We start from the raw sequence: 24,442 nt of genomic DNA on the forward strand, positions 1-24,442 counted from the left end.
TGGCACACAGCGAAGAGCTGTTAAAACTTCTCTACGGTTCATGAGCGAGCGCTTAGTCTCCAGACGGTTCACAGCGGGATGCCTCGCGGAGCGTCGCAGTTGCACACACCGCGTTGCATTCTCTGGCGCCGACCGGTGCGCCCTCACTCAGGTCGTTGGGCAGCACTTAAAGAAGGTCGCTTGCGCGGGAGGACGGCGTATTCGCAACTTTCACCGCCTATAGGTGGCGCTACTCGAAATTCAATATGGCTGTCGTTAAGGGGATCGTGTAGACGCCACCGCCTAGTGTACGCGCGGCATCGGATCGCGTAGTGTTTCCGGGCGCAGCGTGGTATTGCCATGTCTTTTCAAAGACCATTGACTCTGGGCTGTATTATGACCCACATCGGCGGTTCAGAAACGCGTGTTCGGTGTCTGGTTGAAGGAGAAGAAGTGCTGAACGCAGGACACATCGTTTGCTGCGGCTTGAAAGAATGCACAGTCTCGTCGTACACTGTCCAAGGATTGTGCCTGCAAACGTCACAAGTGCGGCAGAAACCACACGAGCTGTGGTTCGAATTTAGGAGCGACGAAACCATAAAGGTGGGTACAGGTGCTATTTACTGGCTTTTTTTTTTCTTGCGAGTCCCTCGCCGAATAGGCTTCAGTGGCCGCACTACGAGAAATTAAAACAGCTCTTTGTGTTTACCGCAGAGGCGTGAGCGGGCCCCAACGCTTAATGAGACTAATTAGTTCTGCGTTGGACGGCAGTATTATTAGCAAATGTCATGAAAAGTAGTATGGTGTGCCAGTTTTGCTGCTGGTGCGTGTGGCATGGTGTACGTGTACTACATATTCGGTCGTCCACTCTTAGTTTGAACACGCGAGCACATGGCTGCGCTCTTCAGCCTGCAAGTGCTCCGACACATGTGCGTTTCCAGGCAAACTGGTTTATGCGTAAAAGGACCACGAGTTGCTGCTTCACGTCGTCTGCATTTTTGCTACGATGCGCGGCTTTGAGCACGGCTACGCGCTAAGAGGGGTCCGGTGTACTGCCGCGGCTTCGGTGTCCGAACCCTTGCCTCGCGTTGCCTGGCAAACTATGCTGCCTTTATGCGCTAGTAAACAAAGGGTATTCGCTCGCATTCATTTGCTAAAGCATATTCTATGCAGTCGTACAGCACATGGCAAGCGTTTAATGATGCCACAAAGCTGATTTCATCGCCGTAGGAGCATTACATTGATTTGGTCATTCTCCGATGAACCGTAGAACTCGATTCGCATGCTTACCTCAAAAGTGCTTCTTCCAGTACTTTTGGCATTTTTTTTTTTGTGTGTGGAGCCAAGACGCGAGAAGCCGCTTAGAAATTACTGCATGAAGGCAGCGCGAAAGGAAAAAAAGGATACGCAATGAAACGGGAGAAAGAGCAATACATCACGTTTATTCACATAACTTGAAGAGTGCCTGTCCTGCATTGAAGCAACAATTTTTTTTCTTACAGGGCCACTGCTCTTGCAAAGCAGGCAACTCGAAATGCTGCAAGCACATGGTTGCGATGTTGCTTTTTACACACAGGTAAGCATGTACAAAGGCAATTCTTAAGCTAACAGTGATCTCTTTTGCATATGTGTACCTAAGTTGCAGTCAAGTTTCAACGTGCAGTGAAACACAGATTGATGAACAGTTTCTTCTATCTGTATGAATGTGCTGGCCTTTTGTCACAGGATTCTTGGGTTGTACTTGCAAATCATTTATTTACCTGTAATACATTGTGTTCACTGCTGCAGAACTGGTGTCCAGAACCTGGACCTGCTGACTTGCACCGATGTAAAACAAGCATGGGGCAAGTTGAAAGGAAAGAACATCTACAAGCCCAGAAAAATTAAGGACTTGTGCCACGTGCAGCATACGTCAAGGACCCGGTTGGATCAACAGAAACTCAATGCAATCCGACAGCGGCTTATTGCTGCTGCTCCACAAAGCGCCCTAGCAAGACATGTGATGGGCCGCTGCCTTCAAAGCGAAGATGGTGAAGTTAGTGCCATGAATGTGCGCTGTGAAAACGCAGGCTGTGAGCCGGACCTGATTGTGCAGCATATCCTCACCAGCCAGCATGCACAAAAGTTTGAGGAACTTCTCTTTCATGAAGTTGTGTTCAGAGACTGGGATAAGTTAAGAATTTACAGAGCTAATATGAACCATTTGAGTGCTCGGCTAGCAAAATTTTATAAGGACATGGTTGCTGTGAGCTCACCACAAGCAGTCAGAATTTGTGCCGAGACTGCTGGGCAAAACAATACACGGTGGCAAAGAGAGCGAATGCTCAGAATAACAGGAAGTAAGTGCCATACATTGTACAGATTTGTGCCATCGCCAACAAACAGCTGGCAAAACAAAATTGAAAAACTGCTAATGCAGAACTTTCAAGGAAACGACGCCACGAGATATGGCAAGGCGTGCGAGAAGCCAGCTCTCGAAGAGTATGCACTTAAAACTGGCAATGCAGTGTCGACAGTGGGCCTTGTTGTGAACCCTATAGTCCCGTGGCTCGGCTTTAGCCCAGATGGGATTGTTTTCAGGCACGGGAAGCCGGCCATGTTGCTGGAAATTAAGAGTCCAACACGTGGCAAAACGGAAAGCATTGCACAACTTGTAAAGCAAAAGAAACTGCCATACATTGTGTCCCAAGGCGAAAATTATACCTTGAGGCCTACACATTCCTACTACACACAAGTGCAATTGGGGCTGTTTCTTTTGCATTTGACGCAAGTAGACCTTATTGTGTACAGTGAAGTGGAATCTTTAGTTATCCATGTGAAAAAATGCGTATCATTTATTGACAGCTTGATTCAGCGGCTGCAGTATGTGTATTTTACGCACTATTTGCCAGCACTTTTTAAGTATGTGCAGTAAGAAACCATCAAAAGTAAACATGGAAGAATGTGTGCATTTTCATGGTCAATCACATAAGACTCAGAACAAACAATCCAGCTGTATTATTAAGCAAGAGAAGCATGCAAGGGGGAAGCTGCACTGACATAAGTTTATTTCCAATCAAAAAAAGATGGAGGCGGCTGCAGCTGAAAGCTGCCTGAGCAAACGGCAGCTTGACAGGGGCCCGCAGCCCCCTCTACAAGACGGCAGTGCAAAAAGATTGCAGGAACAAAACAGATTTCGAAAGAATACATAGGCACCAAAATGGATACAAGGAGTCAACAAAAATCTCAACCAATGAGAAGGTTTACATAGGCACCAAAATGGATACAAGGAGTCAACACAAATCTCAACCAATGAGAAGGTTTAGATACCTCGTATAGTGTTGCCGTATTTCAGCTTCAGTTATTTTTAAAATGTCAGTGGTACTTTTGTAATTATTCAGGAGAGTGGGCAGGATGGAGTTTTTCTCTGGAGTAGTTAGTCCAAGGGGTTATAACATCTCATTTTTCTTTGTGACGAGTACTGTATACGGGAATGTTCTCTTTTAGTGATAAGTTGTGTAAAAACACCCTATTTTCAAGTACTTCCCGCTTGAAGGCTAGTGTTAGCTTAGAGATTTTTTTGGTAAATTGTTTGTCCTTTGAAAAAAAAAATGTGCGTATGGCTGTTATATGCAATTCATAAAGCAGCCTGACAAGCTTTTTCAGGAGGACGAAAAGGTTTTGTAAATTAGATTTAGTAGTGGTGCCCCAAACCAATAAACAGTAATTTAGATGCGAGCAAAAAAAAAAGCAAATTATGAATAAGTTTGACACTGAATGGTAGTTATGTTCTAAGGCGGGATAAAATTCCAGCTAAATGAGTTACTTTGCCAGTGTCAGTGTGATTATCCCAAAGCATATTAGAAAAAGTTACTCCAAAAATTTTATTTTAATCAGTTGTTTCCAGTGGTTCACCCCCATACGTTAGGAACGTCGAACTGCTTTGATTTTGGCCTGAGTATAACAGCTTTTGTTTTATTAACATTTATTTTCAGCTGGTTTGCTATTGACCATTTTTTCAGGTTTATAGGGAGCGAGTATGCCACATTTACCAGTTGATTACAATATAGAGCTGTTATAAAAGTACTGGCGTCATCCGCACATAGGAAATATTTTGGTTTAGTACAGATATTTGTAAGGTCGTTGATAAAAATATCAACACAGTTTGCTGCATTGATTGCAGCACTGTTATTCAAACACTAGCAAGAGGAGCAAGCAGTTTTTTGCACTCTTAGTGCTTTTCCGTGCCAACTTCCTTCGCACGCCTTCAACATGTTCCTCCGATTTCCTACTTTTCTCCATGCATGTGCATATCAATGTGCCACGATATACAGTAGACTCCTGTTAACACGAACAATGTTAGACATTTGGTTGGCTTCCTACAGGTCTCAATACAAAAAATATCCTCTTAAGACGAACTGCATTGTGTGCAGTTTGGTTAAGACAAACTTCCACAGAAATCGCAAATCACGGCAACCTCACTCAATGGCACTGGTGGAAGTGTTCATGGGGCACCACCAAGGGAAGAAAAAAATAAAATGCTTCTGCACAAGAAAGCACATCCACACAATATAGCTTCGCACGCACATTGTCATGCATAAGGTTGAGTAGGTGTGGGGAAGCCATCTTACAAAAGCGCGCTTTCTTGGGGGAAGCTTTCTTGCCAGTGCAGGAAAGGGCACGGCACAAAGCCAGATCTCGGCATTGCACACATCACATGCCACGAGTTGCTTCCCATAGTGCACTCACTCGATCCCTGACTTGGGTCCTAAAAGCTCAGCGGCCACACTTTCCGCTTTGCGTCACAAGTTATCGCGGTGAAGAGGTGGCTAGATATCAGTGCCATGCGCATCACCTGCAGCATGGTGCGCCCACTAGTGACATAGGTAACGGCCACAATGTCTACCATTACCAAAATAAAAGAGACGCAGCACTGCTTTGCTGGGTACCTTTCACATGCTTGGAGCAGAATGGAAAGCAAAAATCAGAAGAAAATAAAACAAACAAGCACTGTGGGATACAGTAAAAAAAAGATGGCAAAATAAAAATAAAACTAGACTATTACATTTCGAGGTAGGATAACGCAGACTTGGTTCATGCACTCAATCTTCAGCTCACTTCAAACATATTGCAATAAATGCTCCGTTTGTAATTATCCTCTCTCTGAAAGTCTATGTTACTCACAGTTTTCATGTAACATATATTTATAGTTCCCTAGCATGCTAACATATCTTTTTTAGGGCACTTCTGTTAAGACAAATTTTCTGGTCCTTTAAGGTTTGTTTTAAAGGGAGTCTACTGTAATAGGCACAGTACTTGTGCTCACTTACACTTATATTTGAAGAAAATTCCACATATTTATGGTTCTGAAGTGAGCAACTGGCTGGAATCGTTGAGCCATAGCCTCACATACACATGACTGCCTGTATGCTCACGTGAATCTTTTGTCTGCAAGCACAGGTGCAGACAGATTAACGATTCCAGCTATTATTATCATTATGTCGTCAACGACAGCCAGCGTCTCCCAGGGCAATGGGCCCTTCAGTATTCTAAAGAGCTTCAACCGCTGAATTGCTCTTTCAACATGGACACGTGCTCGTGCAACCTGCAGCGTTTTGGCAGCATCCTCAGGGGAAAACTGTGTTTGTTTACGCAGAAATGGAGGCTGCACAACACCAATCCCCAAAGCAGCACATCTACTGTCAATATTAAAGCCCTTGTCTACCATGATGTCATCCTTAAAAGGCTCTAGTCTGCTCAAGATATCTGAATTATCCACACATGCTTTATCAGAGGCACGACCTCCAAAACAATCACTCAAAAATGTGATGAGTGCACCTGGAGATACGCCAATCAAAACTTTAACTGTGTGTACCCCTTTATAGTGGGAATAAGTCAGAATGCGGCAAGATGCACAGTGAGATTTTTCAACTTCTACTTCTGTGCAGTCAAGCACAATTCTGACATCCCTGTACGCTACAAAGCACTGAGGCTGATTCTGTTGCACTTCTGCCTTGCTCGGCCATGGGATAGCTGCTTCCAGGACAGCTGCCAAGGGGCGTATTGTGCCGTAAAAATACCGGTGTACTGTAGCCTCAGATACTGAAAATAATGCCCCTAAGCACCTAAAAGACAGAAAAGTCTTAAGGCGAACAAGCACCATTGTTACTCGCTCCAATACACTTTTTTCTGCATTCAATTCATCAAATTCGGCCACAGCATCAGCAATAGTCCTGAGAAGATTCATATCTTCTACACCTGTGAAGGCTTTAACACAAGCGTCACTGTGAAACAGATCAATTAGAGTTCTGCTAGCAGGGGGGGCTGTATCTGTATTAACCTGCACCGCCTTGTGAGAAGCAGCAGTCTGGCTCTCGTTGAACTGCAGGAGGGTCTCGACAGCAGCGTTTTCCAGGTTTTCAAACTCTCTTGCGTGGGCACTAAGGAGGACAAGAGCCTCAGCGGCATCATCTTTCCTTCTATGTTCAGTGACGTTTCCGCTGCTTTCGTATTCCGATGGTTCCTGATAATACAGACAGATAATGGAATGACAAGTTGCACGGAAAAAGGCAATAGAAACAACTTTTCTTTTTGGCTGCACGCAATAAATAATACATATTTCGAATGGAAAATTACACACTAAAAATGTTTCTGAATAACTGTTTCTGAATCTTGTATTACAGCATATTGAAAAAGTTTGCACGGAGACACGAGGACAAGCCGAGAAAAAAGGTTGAGCGCTAACTCGCAACTAAAGTTTATTCAAATGCATGCATGAGTAAATAGGAAAATCTAAACAAAACAAGGATGTCATCATAAACATCACGTGTTAGCCCGTGTGAGTTGGCCAAGAACCGAAACTCTATCACAGAAGCAGAGAGAAGCCTTTCATAAATGTATCGGCGGAGATGTGTGCGTCAGTCAGACTTCCGTCCACTTCTCTAACAGGGAATTTCGCTTCTTGGCCAACTCACACAGGGTAACACGTGATGTTAACAATGACTGCCTTGTTTTGTTTTGGTTTTCCTATTTATTTATGCATGTGTTTGAATAAACATCGTTTGCGAGTTACCGCTCGTCCTTGTTTTCCTTGGCTTGCCCTCGTGTCTCTGCACAATCTTTTTCAATATGCATTTCAACCAACTAGCCAAACTCTCTGCTCCCTGTAAACAGCTCATGCTAAAGTGAGTTATGCATTTCAGAATGCAATAGTGTTTTAGCCACTCTTGACTTCGTTTGGGTATCGAAATGGTTTGCCTTATGTGCTCAGTTGTGAAGCACACCATATGAAGCTTTGCAAACTTTGCTACATGAAGTTGAGCTCAAACTTACACAGGCTGGGCTTGCACTTTCTGAATTACCCTGCGGTGATGAGCAAGGAATCCTTGGTGCGACATTATGCGGGTTGAGAGTAGGGAGTCCTGAAAAAGAGCATGAAAATGTCACACTCATTAAGTGTAGTTTCTTTGCCTGCAAATAAAAACAATGGCTACAGCTTGTTTAATTCACATCACGAGTGAAATTAGTGGCAAACAACTGATTCACCAATAAGAAAAGAGTGTTGCCCACTTTGCAGAAAATGAGAATGTACAAAACCAAGAACCTCCAGGAAACAAAATTTAGAAGGGTGTTTTCATGAACTTAGTGCATAAGAAGCATCATATCCCATGGGTGCTAAGAATAAAATTTGAGCAAAAACCACTCTAACCTAGCAAGCCAGGCAAGAAAGTGCGTTACACACAAAAATTTGGGAACACTACCGTTATTTTCACACAGCATAATAAATTCAAGCGCAAGTTAAAGGCAGCCTTTAAATTGCATAACAAGTGACACGTGCACTAGCACTCCCTCAGTAAACCTAACATGCGATGAAATTGATTTTCTTGATGCCACTTGATTTTGCCTTGTCTTTTGTTTGGTGCTAATGTGCAAAGCTTTGCTTTAGGCTGTTGTACGTGTGTGTGTTCACATGCCCGATTAGGATGCCTGATGAAGCTGCATCATTTCATTTTTTGCCTGTTTTCTTTGTATTTTGACCTCTTTTCATTTATAATTGTAGTTTTTCAAATAAACGTACAGTTGCGAGTGAGCGCTTGTGTTGTGCTGTTACCTTCTTCTATGTCTTCGTCTTTAAGCGCTCGTCTAATATGAACATGTATCAACAGCCCAATTCCTCACGTTAAAACAAGTTACCATTGCACTTCATAACCATTTCAAGACAATTTGTCAATTGATATTTTATAAAATGTGGCCTACTTGCTGCTCTTGCTGATGCCCGGAAGGCTCTCTCAGCCGACGCCTGGCTCCTGACTGGATCATTGCTTTCAAGGCTCCGCACAGGTAGACACCGTGACGGTGCTGCTGTTCTCTTCAATTGTCGCCGGGCTGGTCGCCACATTTCTGGTGCTTTGAAATATGAGATCACGGTCTTAGTAACATATTTCCCACGGTGTCATTTGGAGGCACACATTCTGTATGCAACCAAGATGGGCAGATAACTACAACCGCTACTGAAATCAAGGGCACAAAATAGTAAAAGCTTATAAAAGGGAAAGTAAGAAAATGAATAAAAAGATTTCTTCAATTTCAAATGTACCATACATCTGTACTCAGTTCGAATGAGTGTATGGGTAGACTTTTAGTACCTTTTAAGGACTTCTACTGAAAAGTTACAATTGTATCATAGAAAGTTCCCATGAAAGCACACACAGCGACACTTTTTGATCTTCCCAGCTCTATTTCAATAATGATAGCAATGGCCAAATGAATCCTGCCATCACTAAGTGCATATTGGGATCAGCAAAGACTGGATAACAGTCACAGTTATGCAACTAGGTAGCCAATACTTAACAACTATCTCCTTATTTTCATCCTCCCTAATTATTTTCAATGATTTTAACCTTTATGAAATATATTATCCTCTATAACTTTTCACTTTGATAACAGTTTGCGAGTATAATAACCCATCTTACAGAACCTGTTTAGGTCTCAAAACATTCACATGCACCCAGTTCTGGAGCATGCTGAACAACACAGCAGAAAGAGTGACAAAATATCAGGGAATTGATTGAAAAATATTCAAGAAGCATTGCACATAGGAAAGTTTTGCAGACTGGATTAGTTTCGAATCAATAGTTTTCAAGATTGTGATTGCAATGTGCGCCATAAGTGAATAATTATAACAATAATTAACAAAATAACTCGCACTCTGAATTCTGCACAAAGCTGTAAGAATGACAAATCATACAGGGAAATGTGTATGTATTAAAACCAGCACATCAACCGAACTAAACATTTTCACCACTACACGCATTTCAACTGCTATATATATATATATATATACATTTCAATTTCACTTGAAAGCACCAGCTCAGCCTGCGAGCGCCTCCACAACCATCGTGTAGCGGCCTCTAGAAATTCTGATTTGATCTAATAACTCTACAAGGAAGTGCTGCAATAAAAGCATTTCCTCCCTGCTCCATAGCTTAGATGTTCAAACGCAAAGCACAACTTAGCTCACAGCTGCTGCACTTCAATACAACGGAAGGGCAGAAAACGCTGGCGCCTAGCATAAATGTTTTAGTGCGTGTTAAAAAAATGAAGTAATCAAAATTTATCTACCAAGGCATGTTTGGAGGAATTATGTTTTTCTGGCGGGTAAAAGCCTAGTAATCCAAGCAATTTCAACGCGTGCATACTAACGGCGACTGTGAGGCGGTCTGGCGGTTCGTCACAGCTGACAGCTAGCAGTGATGTTGATCAGACATAAAAGAGCGCTATCGAACACGACATAAGGTGCCCCACGAAAGAAAATGTTCTCCAGCTAAAACGCCGCTCAACACATAAGTGGTCACGGTGTGCGCCCCTCGTTGAGACACAACATAATACAAGTAGAAAATGTTCACTTACCAGTTGTACCCCAGAAGAAATCTTCGGGAACAAAGTGAGCGCTGCACACCTTCATAGTTTTCGTGACAGGCTTGCCAATTCGCAGTTTGACTGTCCACTCCTTTTTCATTCGTTCGTCGCAAGGAAACGAGTGAAGGCTTACCTCGCCTTTGACTGCACGGTGTGTGCACTGAGGCACACAGCACATTTTGTTGCTCTTGTACCTCTTGCCCATTTCAGGAAAAACGTTACCCGTGAAAACAGTGTCACTGCGAAAGGGAACCTGTGCCTCAGCTGTGTAGATAACTGCAGACCTTGAAATACCGCTGTAAAAAGCGACCGAACGCAAATACAAAACAAAGGCTCCAGCGCACCACGCTAACTGAACACGGGCGACGCGGGTACGAAACGCGGGTATCCCCTCGTTGAGGCTTACGACGGCTGCCGCATGGCGTCGCCACCATCTGTGAAAGTTGCGAATAGAAGGCACGCTTTCTTTTGCGTCGTGCGAAACAATGTCGCCCGGCCGCCTTAATTAAGATGCGCTGCATTCCGAGCAGCGGTCTGCACTGGAATAATTTGAGTGACCACGGCTGCAGGCGAAACGGCCGCATTTAACGGAACGCTTTTTGGAGTCTCTGCTTCGCCTCCAGACTTTTCGGGGGTAGATGCACGCGTCTCGTGTTCAGTGCGCTCTCTACGCCATATAACGAACTGGCTGTTCCCCTGACTCGCCTTCCGGCTCAGCGAGACGGGTCACACACCGCTTCAAAAAAAAAAAAAAAAAAAAGAAACGGAGAACATTCTGAGTACTCCCCCTGTAAGCCACGACGTTTTGTTTGGTTAGTTGGTTGACTTGTTGCAGAAATCAGGCGGTTCAAACTCTGCAAGCGTATTGTCGGAATTCGCACCGCCTGGGCACCGTATTGTATCCCTCAGCCTTTTATCATAATGGCTAAGGAGTGAAGGTTGGTCTAGTTGATCTAACACTTTGACTGGGAACCTTAGCGCAAGAAATTTGATCAACATCACAGAGAAACCTGTATTCTGTGTCTGTGTCCAAATTCTTTTTCTTTCCGTAAGTTTTCCTGCCAACATCATAGTGAACAGGAAAAACGGTATGCCCAAAACTTATGATTCCTCCCTGTCTCACCGCGGTCCTCTTTGTGATAAAACATCAAGTTACACCTCACATTCAAGGCTATATATTAAAAAACACGTTCCGCTTCCTCAGGTTGCGCTGCAAATTCTGACCCCCGGCCGTGAAAGATGCACTCTCGAGAAGACAAAATCCTCAACATCACCCCTCGACATTGCAACTAGAGCAGAATGACGCTGATCTTTGTCTCAGAAGTCTTCGCATATGCACGCGTGTAGTTTTTGTGAAGAACCGCTTTTCACGTGGATCTCCGCGTTTGTATATATTTGGCGTGACCAAGTGTTGCGTTAAGAAACAATACACGCCGACTTTCGCTCAAAGTCTCGTCGTTTCTGCAAACAAAGCCTTACCTGCCAACAAATCATTATTTTAGCTTACTTTAAACGTTACTTTACAAAAACGAAGCGTTGCTTAGCCAGCTGCCCACCAGCTAATTGTTAGGAGAACATAAGGAAGAAAAACGCGACATCGCAAGAAAGAACCGCCAGACTAGCTCGTCGGCGTAATGAATATTGTTTCCCAATATATGGGGAGTCAAACTTGAAGCGTAAGTGGTGCTTGGGATGTCTGTAAAATTGCGAAAAACACGTGGCATCACCAGGAACAAAATTATATATTTCTAAGCGCAGGAGTACTGCTCCTTCAAGCAGAATATTAAGGCGATAAATTGGTTTGCAACGGCTAACATTACGCTCTCGCAGCTTATGTTGCGGAAATATTGATACTCTCTCGCTAAGAAAACGAGAAGATCCTGACGACTGCAAAATATGCTGACGCTTCACGAATAATTAAGGGGACGGTGGTTGAAAACGGTTGAAGAAACAGCGAGAGTGATTAAAAAAAAAAATTATACGTTCGAAATTTGACAAGGAGCGAGCGTGATGCAAGATTTGGGCCAAAATCGAAAAATGACGTTCTCGCGCAGTACATGTAGCCTGAACTTCTTGGAGAAATGACGTCGCTATGCGTGCGTTATAATGTTATAAATCTAAACCGCCCTTGTAAAGTCAGGAACTTGCAAGTGGAAGTCATATTTCATACGCTTTGTAGTGCTTGGTAATGCTTTATAAAACCCGGAAATAACAACCGGAAATCGTGTACCATGCCTACTCCTATCACCACTTTGCTTTTCAGCCGAGAGAGCAAGCGTGTACTAGACATCAACTTGATAACGCGTTAACCGCAAGCATGGGGTGTAAAAACATAATATATTCAGTATAACCTCTTCCGCCTTTGCACAAAATTTAAGCAGAAAAGAGGTGCACGTTCCTGAGCTATACCGTGTTTGCACGAATACTACGACGCCAAGAGCTCCACCTGGGAGCGGGCTTCCCTGCAAAATGAAAAAAAAAACATATTTATATATTTAGAAGCGTAGTACTGTCATAATGCAATCTGTTTCCATATGCGCGTAGCCACTGTAAAGTGCACAAAAATGCAAGAACCTCCCCACCTTACCTAATTGATTCTATTCGTGGTGGAGATGGAAAGTCTGCTGTCTGAATGGGCATAAGTTAGATACTGCATATCTTTGTGTCCGTGGCAAAAACAGACACAAGCCGGTGCTCGTGCATGGAAATCAAATTACGTGTGGCTACAGACGTTGTTACAGGCTGCGCTGTGAGTGTGTTCGCTTTTTATTGCACGCAACGGCTTCAATTTGTTTATGTGTAGAGCAACGTGTAGTCTCCTTCACCAGCCACATACCAACCATCATTATCTTAACATCTATCCTGCAGCCCCAGATTTCCAACGTACTGTTCCAACTCCAATCCAACTATACTGCTCATAAGGAGCAACGGCTCATTCCTTATCAACGTAGACCTAGTTTTCTCACCGGCTTCATGAGACGCTCGTGCCGTGGTTTGTTACCTTAGAGCTGCCGCAGATTTCCAGCGCCAACGTCGGCAGCTTCGGAGATCGAAATGCGGCGACATTTGCGGCATGCCCAACGACCATCCCTCAAACGAGCGTCAATAGCTCGGTGATCAGCGCGCGCGTTTTCACTCTCCTCATTCGATTCACTCTGCTTCTCCTTTCAATCGTGAAAATGCGAGTGCCCGTCGCTGCTCCTATCCGCTCAGTACATCCGGGTACTCTTGTTTGCTTGCGCAGCGAGCTGGGAAGGGGGTGTCCGAGTGCGGGGCAGCGAGCTCCAAATGCCCGCGTCCATTTATGGTCGCGTTGCGGTAGCTCCGCAGCGCCGTCCAGCCGTATACAAGCAGCGCACCATCTCCCAGTCGGATCCATCCAGCTAGCCACCCGCCTATACATTTCGTGTTGGTCCCGGCGGTGCCAGCGTCGCTTCTCTTCACGCAAGCTCCTGTGTATATCGCAAGGCTTCGAACACCGCTTTTTCATCCCCGAATCTCTCTCTCTCTCTCTCTCTCTCTCTCTCTCTCTCTCTCTCTCTCTCTCTCTCTCTCTCTCTCTCACACACACACACACACACACACACACACACACACACACACACACACACAAACACACGCACGCACGCACGCACGCACGCACGCACACACACACACACGCACGCACGCACACATACCTCATTCTCACTTCCATTCTTAGCTTCACATGTCTCGCGCAACTTCTTTTTACAGCTTTTTTTTTTCCCAGCAAGATATCGACGGGATTCTCCCAGCCGGCTCTCCGAAGTGCCCTAAACGACACATCTGCGCGCCCAGACGTCCCATACATCTACAAAGCCTACACTTACGCCCTTTTCTTCTCGGCATTCTCGTCTCACTGCAACTCACGGTCGCATTCATTTACACGCCCCATTTATCTTCTGTTTATCTTCCTTTCTCTTTTTTTTCTCTCATTCATATTTTTTTACATCCATTCTATAATTCGAGACACTTTAAAGAAACAGGACCTTTACTAGCGACTCTATCGCCATCACGTCTCTCTCCCTAGTTTTCATTATATTTTTATGCAATATTCTTCATTTAAGTGTTGCGTTCATGTGTCGCTTGTTCCTTATGAGCCTGCGTGGCGTACACGCGTCTTAGACGCTTGGCTAGACGGGGCGTCCCGCTGCATGCCAACCTGAATTGAGAGGATCATATCGCGAAGACAGCCTCGTTGCCGTTATTTTTATAATTCTTATGTGTGAAACGCGTTCTTTTATTCTGTTTGATCTTTCGCTTCCGTATATTAAATTTTTATAGGCACAACTTTTTTTTAACGTTGTTGAAATAGTTGTGAATAGCCATAAACAAAAGCCTTCAGCACCTTCAATTGCGCCGCACACGAGCTTTCAGAGCTGATTGAGCAAAATGCTGCATACGTTGGCTATTATTTTAGCAATATTTAAAACGCGATCATTAAGTACGATCATCACGAGTATTGACAACCCCACTATAGCTAAGGAATAGGTATAATGGGTTCGCTCGTAAAATATTTAATGGGGTGGCTGACGCAAAAGTTCGTCAGCATGTTACACTCCTGTAACGCGTGAAGCTGAAAGCCTGCTGCACACGTGGTAAAGCATTTACACGATCTGAGTGGTTAGACTTCTCGCAAGACATAACGAGCCGCAGTGTGAAGTAAACGTATGGCACTGTAGGTTGACCTCCTCAACGACACATGCGAGCACCTATTGCACTACCTAAAGGTTCTTTCGTTCTCACTTTCTTTCTTTCTTTCTTTCTTTCTTTCTTTCCTTCTTTCTTTCTTTCGTTCGTTCGTTAGCTCCTTCTTTCGTTCCTTCTTTCCTTCTTTCGTTTCTTCGTTTCATATTCAGCCATTGCATCTTTGCTTGCTTACGGGTATATGAGCCATTCCCGAAGATGACATTCTTTGCTTCACTGTACTAGGCGCCGCTTTTTTTCGGATATGAGCCATTGCAACTAGACACTTAAGGCTTTCGCGTTAATAAACTATATTGTGTATATATATTTGCAGGTAATAGTTATGTCGGTCGCTGTAGCTCCATCGCTTTCATTCGTGAGGATGAGTGAACGATACCAACAACGCACATCATCATCATCATCATCTCTTGATGTCCACTGCAGGGCAAAGGCCTCTCCCAGCAATCTCCAATTACCCCGGTCCTGCGCCAACTTATTCCAACTTGCACCTGCAAATTTGGAAAGATTGTGTCTCCTTACCTGACTTCTTTCTTTGTAGGTATCTTTCTACTTTTCTTCATGAGTACCAAGGTAGCTGTGGAATCTGAAGATATTTTCCAAGATATTTATGAAAGCCATATAGGGAGTTGATGGTACTTTGCAGATTTCTCAATTACCTGATTCATGACATGGATGGGATCCATTATAGAGTATGCCTTCCTGAAGCCAGCATGTTCTCCTAATTGACTGTAGTTAAGTGTTGCCCTTACTCTATAGGAAATTATCTTGGTAACTATTTTATACAATAGTGAAAGTAAGCTAATGGGCCTACAATTTTACAATTCTTTAACGTCCCCCTTTTTATGGATTAGTATAATATTGGCCTCCTTCCAGTTCTCTGGAACACTTGAAGTCGTGAGACATTGCGTATAAAGGGCCGCAAGCATTTTAAGCATGTTATCTTCTCCATCTTTGATTAAATCGACGGTTATTTCATCTTCTCCTGCCGCTTTTCCCCGGTTCATGTCTTGCAAGGCCCGTCTAACTTCATCGTTAGATACAGAAGGAGCCTTTGTCTCGTGTTCATTACTACTATGAATAAAGGTAGCGTGGCTGCTCTGGGTACTGTATAGGTCAGTATAGAATCCATCCGCTGCTTTTACTATATCTTCTAAATTACTTATGATATTAACCTGCTTACCTTTCATCGCATACATCTTGGCTTCTCCTATGCCAAGTTTTCTTCTGACTTATTTCATGCTGCGTTCATTTTTTACTGCTTCCTCAGTGTTTCTCACGTTATAATTTCGATTATCCCTTACATTCTCCTTGTTGATCAGTTTTGACAGTTCCGCGAATTCTATTTCTTCAGTTGGACACTTTCATGCTTTGTCGTTTCTTCATGAGGTCCTTTGTTACTTGGTAAAGCTTACCTACTGGTTGCCTTGGTGCCTTACCTCCCATTTCAATTACTGCTTCTGAAGCCAGCCTAGTTAGGGTTTAATTCATTACCTCTATGTCATCTTGATCTCTCTGTTCTAAAGCTGCACATTTTTGTGCAAGCACTAATTTTAATCTTTCTCTCTTCATATTGAGGGAATTCCTAAACCTCACTAACCTATAATCACTGCACCTTTACCGTACCTAACACTTCTACATCCTGCACTATGCTAGGATCAGCACAAAGCATGAAATCTGTATCATTTCTTTTTTCTCCATTAGGGCTTTTTCAGGTCCACTTCCTGTTGCTACTCTTCCTGAAGAAGGTATTCATTGTTCGGAGCTTACTGCATTGCGCTAATTCTACCAATATCGCTCCTCTAGTGTTCCTAGAATCGATGCTGTAGTTTCCAATTGCCTGTTCACCAGCCTGCCTTTCCCCCACTTTTGCACTGAAGTCGCCTATGACTACAGTATACTGAGTTCGCACTTTTCTCATCGCTAATTCAACATCTTCATAAAATCGTTCTATTTCTTCATCATCTCGACTGGAGGTTGGAGAGTAGGCTTCTACTCCCTTTAATCTATACCTCCTATTCAGCTTTATTATGACTACTGCTACCCTCTCATTAATGCTGTAGAATTCGTCAATGCTGCTTGCTAGGTTCTTTTGGATTACAAACTGTCGCTTTGTCTGGGAGTGCTCTGTAGCAGAGGACATGGCCGTTAGTCAGCACTGTATAAGCTGCCCCAGTTCTTCTAACCTCGCTAAGGTCAATAATATCCTATGCAATGCCTGATAAGTCCTCAAAGATTCCTGCTAAGCTTGCTTCACTCGAGAGGGTTCGTGTGTTGAACGTTGCCAGGTTCACTTTCCACTTTCCAGTGGCGGCCTGTGCGGTTCCAGAGATTCTTAGCACCCACTGCTGTGTCGGTGGCCTAACCTGCGACACGGCAGGTGCTCCGCAGCCACTGGGGACTGAGGGCCATGGGTTGATTGTAAGAATCATGAGGGAGGTATTGGCCGAATACTGCACCAAGGAGGCCGATTCCTGTTCTGGTGAAGAAGCGTCTTTGTTGAAGCTTAGTGGGCCTTCCTAATTTGGTTGCACGTGGACTAGTATAGCCCTGCTGGCTCTCGGCATTTTTGCCGGTGTCAGGCCTCACTCCAAGCCTGGAGATGTAGTGAACTGGAGGAGGGTTCGAACTTACGACCTTCAAATTAGACGCACGGTGTTCTAATTCTGCACATGAGATAATAAATATTACCATGTTCTTGCTTATCTTGCCGGACGGCTTCATCGTTCTATATTCGAATGAAAGTAAACCTGTGTTTATCGCCGTGTGGCGGTGACTTCTACTCCCACAATATTATACGACACTGCCTTGCGCATTGCGAGCAGTTCAAGTATTTCTTCATTTTGTTGTTATCGCTGACATCAAGGGACTAGTTCATTTCTTTATGTCAGTGATGTCACCTCTTCGTGTATGTTGATTGCGACGTGCAATTAGCCAATTAAGGCCCGCAGCGGTGATATTTTCTTTTCTTGAATCGCGGTGTTAGGGTGGCCCTAATTGACTTTATCGCTACGGCTGTTCATTAGGCACCACTGAAATCACTTTTCGTAACCTCAAATCTTGATCAGAATGCTAGTCCTAAGTTGGCGTCGTGCTCCTGTCGGAACTTTCTAAGCACGGGAGACATGTACGTGGGTGAAGCGAACTTAGATGTAGTGCGTGTGTGTGTGTGTGCGGAGCGCGGGGGGGGGGGGGGATGGGGCTTACTTAGCAAAGTGGCTTGAAGTTTTTGTTGTTTGTTTCGTGTCTATTCTTTAGGCTTCCGGTTCCAACTTCTGCCAAAGTGCATCGACTTTCGCCTCAGCCTTTCTTCCGCCTCTCTCACCATACCCTGATGCTATCTGCATTATTCATACGTTACCATCAATATTATTCAGTGTTGTAGGCACATTCTTGTCATACAGTCACTCTTAGGACCTGCTTCTACTGTCTTCACAATGCAGGCAACTCTATTCCTCTTTCCGCGACGGCTATTGCCTGTCGATCAACAGTGATCAGAAATGATAATGCCACGATGCTAGTAGAAACAATGACCGCAACGGCTACTCACCAATACACAGTCTCTGCATCCATACCCCTCACAACGTGTAGGACAGCAAGCTAAACAAAGTCTATCTAAACTTCCTGACTTTCCTTCTTTCCTTCTCTCTCTCTTTCACACATACACACAGTCTATGAAGCGCCTGGACTACGAGCGAGTGCCGATAAATATCAGTGGATGTGAGTTTTAATGTTAGCCATTGAGTGTATGTTATTAAACGCGTTAGTCAGTTCGTTAGTTAGTTAGTTAGTTAGTTAGTCAGTTAGTTAGTTAGTTAGTTAGTTAGTTAGTTAGTTAGTTAGTTAGTTAGTTAGTTAGTTAGTTAGTGAGTGAGTGAGTGAGTGAGTGAGTGAGTGAGTGAGTGAGTGAGTGAGTGAGTGAGTGAGTGAGTGAGTGAGTGAGTGAGTGAGTGAGTGAGTGAGTTTGAGCGTGTGTAGCCTAACACCACCGAGTATACGGATAGAAGTGAAGCGATCATTCTTATGCCAGATTTGCATCGGTAGATATAAAACGAAAAATGTGGCTCTTGATAGAGTTACGCAGAAGCGTACTGGCAGTATAAACTCCTGGTCGCTGATAATAAATCTTTGTTGGTTGTTAGTGCTCGTCTGCGGTCTTGCTTCTTCTGTCCGTCTATGTTGTTCTGCGCTACAATTAGTTAATATGCTAAACCAAGAAGCCGCAAGCAGGCACATTTCTGAGGAATACAATTTTGTAGACGTTCTTGTGCCGAGTCATGCACCGATCGAGTACAGCTGCCCATAAACACAAATACTAGCAGACAATTCTATTATAATTCCCGTTCACCAGATTCTGAGCTCTCATCTTGGAGTGGTTCGCCACATTTCTAGTGATATTATGTTCACACGTAGTTGAGGTCTTACAACACGTCATCGCAGTTTCGTTGCAGGATGAGAATTTGCGCTGCAGCAGTTGCGACATGCGTTACGTCGCAAGTCGAGACAAAAGAAAAGTAGATAGATAGATAGATAGATAGATAGATAGATAGATAGATAGATAGATAGATAGATAGATAGATAGATAGATAGATAGATAGATAGATACATAGATAGATAGATAGATAGATAGATAGATAGATAGATAGATAGATAGATAGATAGATAGATAGATAGATAGATAGATCCAAACTTATTTTCGTGTAGTCCCTCCCCTCCCTCTCTCATCTTTCTATTCCCTCTTTACTTCCTCCTCTTCCTCTATCTCAGGAACAACGTCGGTTCTCTCACTACAGTTCGGTTTGAGCATTTCGAAAGATCAATGCTTTGAGAATCGCTATGCTTATGAAGCATGAGAAACTACGTCATTCAAATCATATAAGTATACCACGCATCACGTCATTCGCTGCCTTAGGAAAAGTCATATCTACACAAATGCAGATATTTCAAGTCAACTACAACGGCTTAGAGTGGCAACCATAAGCAGGTGTATTGAAAACAAATCTTAAAAACCAAGAAAGGAACAACTCAGTTTCTTTTCTTTTTCCTTTGGCAATATTTCTTGCGGCAGCCCTATTTTTTGCTAGTGCATCAAGCGCCCCAGTAGTCGAGTCCCGCACGTCTCATCTATCGCTGTAGCATTTAGAAGACCGTCATTGCACGTCTCACCTTGAACGATCAATTCTCGTTAGATGGCCCAATGAGGCCCCCTCCACTCGTGACCTTCACACATATAGGTGAAGCGCGGCAGTAAAAATAAATGAGTGAGAATAAATGGCCTAACCGGTACAAACGCCAATACTCAGCGGATTGTCCTCACTTTCCATTCCCGACTGTGGTGCTCTTTTCGTTTTATTTTCGGCCAAAAAAATCGCGATTCATTACGCAGAAAGCGCGCTGACTTCCGCGTATGCCACCCTAAACGACGTCTGTCGTGCATTTCAAGCCTTCTTTCTTTTTGTGCTTCTGCTTCTTCTTATCATTATTTGTTTTGAAGGTTCATCGCGCAGGAGGGCGCGTTTTTCTCATTACGTGCGTCTATCGGAACATAGACGAAAAGCGACGACGCAGGGGCTCGCCCGAGAGCACTCGGCTCGTTAATACAAATACGATAAGAAAGCGAGGCCGACGAAATAAAAGCACACGTACACAAACGCGGAAACGAAATCACCGCAGTCGTCGAACGCGCTGCGTTATAAGCCGCGGGGGTCTGCATTTTTCGATCAGCACATATGCAACGGTGTTCTTTCCATTTCTGTCGCCACTCTCTGCCTATACCGCTTTGTACGTGCCCTCCTCCCTGACCTACACACTCGGGTTTGCTTCGACAAAGCCGTACAGCAGCGTGGAAGTTATAGGCGCGGCGCGCCCAGCCGATCAGCGGTCGAACTCGCGAACTTGGTCTCGCGCATTAACGGCTTTGGCTTTGGCCTGGTCCCGTGCGCTGGCCATTCGCGTAAGTCAGTGGCGCGAGCATTATATAAACATAGATTTTCGCAGCCTATACAGACACATAAGTTATGCTGGTGTAAATTTTTCGCTTCGTTTACGAACATGAACTATGAACAAACTGCAAACTATGGAAAGCAAACTATAAGCTGCCTGTATAAAAAGTCTATCAGCTTATCACCATGTATGTAGTTCACAGGTGCATCCCACTGCAAGCGCGCCATCGGAGAAATTGTGTGACACAGGAACACCCCTCTGCTATTACTCCCTAAATGGCGCATTTGAGGAATAAATAAATAAATAAATAAATAAACACTTATGCTCACACATGTTTTCCTCTCCTTTAATTCGAAAGTCTACCCTGCGCCATAAAACAGGTTCACGCACATGTACTTATTGTCGACAGACTGTTTGCAAAAAGCCTTAAATAGAGCGCGTGGCAACGGCCTCTACAGCAACTAAAAGCAAGTCACTATAGTATTTGCACAGACTACATGTCGGCCGCAGACTTTCCATAAACCGGCAAAAACACACCGTAACAACTAAACATGCTTATCACGTCACGGGCAAGCAGCCCTTACGCGTCAACAGCATCGCTACATCGGCGTGCCGACTGGAAGACGGAAGCGCTGTCCGGTATTATAGTGAGGCACGGGAACGCACCAGATTCCCCTTTCTCGTTCCGTGCTCGCCAAATGCCGCCCCTCCAAGGTTCGTCCCTCGCGTATACGTATACGCACGTCGTCGAGCGAATCAATCGCCGAGGGAAGTTTTAATGGCGTCCCATTCCCGGACGACCGCGCCTCTCTCAGTACGGGAGTACGACCGGCAGTCGGCACGAACACGTACTATACGTACCCGTACCACGAGGGTCGCTCCTCGCGTTCCGCCTATACCGCAGCGGTCGGTGTGCAACGGCCCCGGTTTGTTTGTTTCCTTATCTGTCCCCGCGGCGCAGAGTGCGCTGTCGCACGTGACCCGCCAGGCGCACAACCCGTCACACTGAGCAGCGACAATCAATGCGCGATAAATCAATGGCGCGCCAGTGAACTGCGTGGCAGCCCCCGCTAACTCGGTGCGTTCTGGCGTTGTGTGCAGCTATAATGCCGCGCGGGGGCGGTTCGGCGAAAACAAGCGCACGTGTGGAGTTGCGCGCCCGTACTGTTTGTAGCTTTGTTTGCACGGCGTGTCCCCTTAGGCCGATGTGTCCACCTCGGGCTGTTACTGGTAAGCCGGAAAATCGTAACTAGGCGCGCGTCTTGCATGCCTGCTCGTACGCAGGTCGCTGCGAAGTCGGCAGTCGATTTGGGGAGAGCGTTATTAGGGGCGAAATAGGCACAGAGGCTCAGCAAGATTTCCGCTCGCCAAAAAGAAAAAGAAAAAAAAAACACCTAAAAATATGCATCGCCAAAGCAATGCAACAGCTTCTTTGATACAGCACTGCAATGGGCGAAAATTCACACTTATTCTTGTGATGACTTTAAGTTAACCGGTTGGTAAAGTCAGCTAGACATCGACATTGACACTCTTGATAACATTTAAGGACATCTCTACAATGGCACTAAGTGTAGTGAATGATGGCGTGTGGCGCATTTAAGACGAGCTATCACGGTATACAAGCGCGCTGGGCATTGTCTTTGAACGCCAGAGGGCAAACTTTGCGCTTCTCTAATGAAACAAGAGAAATAATATATAAGTTCGTGATCTACATTACGTGAAGTTCGTTCACATTAGCGTAAGACACAAAGGCATTCCTGGTCGTATACGCGCTGCCTTACACCTACATTGTTTCGCGTGTCTCATCATATCCAGCTTTTCTGGACACGTACCAACTAGCGCCCCAAGCGGCCCCGGCACGAAGCTAGCGCGTTTTCAATGGAACGAGCGGGTTTTTCGCGAATAGCAAAAGCTGCAGGTCGATTATCAAAAAACGCAGGTGACAGACGTGTTCTGGAAGACAATCCACACGAGCCAAGTGCAGTGATCACTCTATGGCACGTAAGAATTTTGTTCCCACAGCGGTTAAAGATTTAGCAATGGAAGCCTATGGAAACGACGAAAATTTGTACTCCATTTTCGAGGCAAGAACCGCGGCTGTGATTACACTACGGCTTCTATCGCAATACGCAGTGCAGCGTATGTAGTCCGGAGACTCAGCTTTCGACTGATGCCTAGCTCGACTCTCCACACACGGCGTAACACTGTTCCCAAAAGCGTTTTTTGTAACACTGTCGTGAAAATTTACGTGGTGTCTATAAAAAGACGTTCGTACGCCTGCGCGAACCCTTGGAAGCCGTGGCCGAGTGGTAGAATTGCGCGCACCTTTAGTCACGCTTCGCGGTGGCCGCGGTTCGATTCTCGCTTCGGTCTTCTTTTTTTTTCCGCATAGGACCTAGTTTTGTAGTCTCTCACTAGATGGCAGAAACACAAAACCCAACATTTGCTTTCGGTTCTGGTTTTTCAGCGGCGCAGTTTTTTTTTACAGCCGCATAGGACTTAGTTTTATAGTCTCCCACCAGATGGAAGAAACACAAAACTCATGATTTGCTTTCGGTTCTGGTTTTCCAGTCGTTCTCTTGAAATATTATGTTTTCTATTTTTCCTTCCTAAAACACAGCAATGTCGTGTTCATTTGTTAGGTCATCGCATTTATGAAGGTTTTATTCATTGGACATCATAACTAGAAGCTTGCGCAAAGCTTTGTGCTACGCAAAAAAAAAAAAAACTTTCGTGCTCTGTAGCGTGGCACCTGGGAGAACAAAATGGCCATTCTTATTGCGTCCTTCTGGAAGGTGCGTTTTCTTCGACTTTCCCATGTCTTTAATACTCCGAGCGAATGAGGTCAACCTGGGCCACAATGCCACCCGGTGGCCAGTGCCATTCCTACGCAACATTCGTGCGGAACAAAGTGTCTGCTAAGCTGAGTCGCTGCCCGAACGTTAATTATTTCTAAAGATTCATCTAATTAAGAAATTCACCAAATAGGAGATGTGCAGCGTGTGGATTAATAGCTACTGGTAATGTGTCCCCTACAGCCAAGTGGTATGAATCCGTAGGTGTGGCCGTAAAAAAACAATTTGAATAAATGTCCCGTGCTGTGTCTGCCCCGGTCGCTCTACAGAGAAGCTAGCTTGGCTAGCCGTCAGTATTTAGGATCAACATATGGCGTCACTCGTTCGGTGCAGTTGCTTTTAATGCGAAGCATTCTTTGGTGAGTGCCCCAGTGATCTGGTAGCAAAATTGTGCGAAATCGTGTCTGTAACGCCAAAAAACTTGACGCATTTCCCATATGAATACATAAGTCTTTATAAAAGGGGGTGTGGTGGCCAACTTGAAATTGGAAGTGGCGTCAGCACAAATTGGGCCGTGATACAGGGATTGGTCAAGTTGAATGTGGTAATGATATGGGAGTGGCCCAACCTAAATTTGGGGTGAAATGGTAGTGAGCCAAGCTGAATGTGAGGCTGATATGGGGGTGGCTCAACCTAAATTTGAGGTGATATAGGGGTGGTTAAGCCTAAGTTTGGGGGAATATGGGGGGTGGGCCATCCTGGATTTGGGGAGGATACGGGGGTGGGAGAACCTAAATTTGGGAGAAATATGGGGGGTGGGCCACCCTAACCATGGGGCTGATATGGGGCTGGGTGAAGCTGAATCGGGGGTGATACGGGGGTGGGCTAAACTAAATGTGGGAGTGATTTGCGGTGGGCCATCCTAAATTTGAGGTGATAGAGGGCTGGGCTAGGCTAAGTTTGGGGCTGATATGGGGGTGGGCGAACCTGGATTTGGGGATGATATGGGGGTGGGCCAACCTAAATTTGGGGCTGACATGGGGTCGGGCTAACCTAACCATGGGGGTGATGCGCGGCTGGGCCAAGCTGAATTGGAGGGTAAAATA

General features: G+C 44.8%; 3 protein-coding genes across 6 annotated transcripts in view; 2 read left to right on the forward strand and 1 right to left on the reverse strand.

Annotated features, from left to right (window-relative positions):
- Positions 1–24,442, forward strand: part of LOC142571890 (uncharacterized) — a 473,725-nt gene that overhangs the window by 255,108 nt on the left and 194,175 nt on the right. The gene's annotated exons all lie outside the window — the stretch shown is intronic.
- Positions 368–4,704, forward strand: LOC142571884 (uncharacterized). Of its 2 annotated transcripts, XR_012825970.1 has the most exons (4): positions 368–582; positions 1,482–1,555; positions 1,768–3,219; positions 3,279–4,704. XR_012825970.1 is itself a non-coding variant. In XM_075680566.1 (3 exons), the coding sequence occupies exons 1-3, from the start codon at positions 376–378 to the stop codon at positions 2,891–2,893; spliced, it is 1,407 nt and encodes a 468-aa protein (XP_075536681.1). In that variant the 5' UTR covers positions 368–375; the 3' UTR covers positions 2,894–4,704. The 2 variants fall into 2 exon arrangements, 1 of the variants encoding a protein (XP_075536681.1); XM_075680566.1 differs by having other exon boundaries at positions 1,768–4,704.
- Positions 3,006–10,300, reverse strand: LOC142571885 (uncharacterized). 2 transcript variants are annotated; one of them, XM_075680568.1, is made up of 4 exons: positions 9,868–10,300; positions 8,215–8,364; positions 7,291–7,379; positions 3,006–6,481 (listed from the first exon to the last, which is right to left on the reverse strand). In XM_075680568.1, exons 2-4 carry the CDS (start codon positions 8,275–8,277, stop codon positions 6,259–6,261), a joined length of 375 nt encoding a protein of 124 aa, XP_075536683.1. In that variant the 5' UTR covers positions 8,278–8,364; positions 9,868–10,300; the 3' UTR covers positions 3,006–6,258. The 2 variants fall into 2 exon arrangements, with proteins under 2 accessions (XP_075536683.1, XP_075536682.1); XM_075680567.1 differs by lacking the exon at positions 9,868–10,300 and having other exon boundaries at positions 8,215–8,493.

This window comes from Dermacentor variabilis, chromosome 2 (genome assembly GCF_050947875.1).
Source record: "Dermacentor variabilis isolate Ectoservices chromosome 2, ASM5094787v1, whole genome shotgun sequence".
Lineage (NCBI taxonomy): Eukaryota > Metazoa > Arthropoda > Arachnida > Ixodida > Ixodidae > Dermacentor > Dermacentor variabilis.

Bases quoted from the DNA above. Each gene is read 5' to 3' on its own strand.
- LOC142571885 (XM_075680567.1), bottom strand. From the start codon at position 8,356: ATGTGGCGACCAGCCCGGCGACAATTGAAGAGAACAGCAGCACCGTCA. The intron at 7,380-8,214 runs GTAGGCCACATT...GCTCTTTTTCAG, and splicing joins GGCATCAGCAAGAGCAGCAA to GACTCCCTACTCTCAACCCG. The intron at 6,482-7,290 runs GTAAGTTTGAGC...CTGTATTATCAG, and splicing joins AAAGTGCAAGCCCAGCCTGT to GAACCATCGGAATACGAAAG.
- LOC142571884 (XM_075680566.1), top strand. From the start codon at position 376: ATGACCCACATCGGCGGTTCAGAAACGCGTGTTCGGTGTCTGGTTGAA. The intron at 583-1,481 runs GTGGGTACAGGT...TTTTTCTTACAG, and splicing joins GGAGCGACGAAACCATAAAG to GGCCACTGCTCTTGCAAAGC. The intron at 1,556-1,767 runs GTAAGCATGTAC...TCACTGCTGCAG, and splicing joins ATGTTGCTTTTTACACACAG to AACTGGTGTCCAGAACCTGG.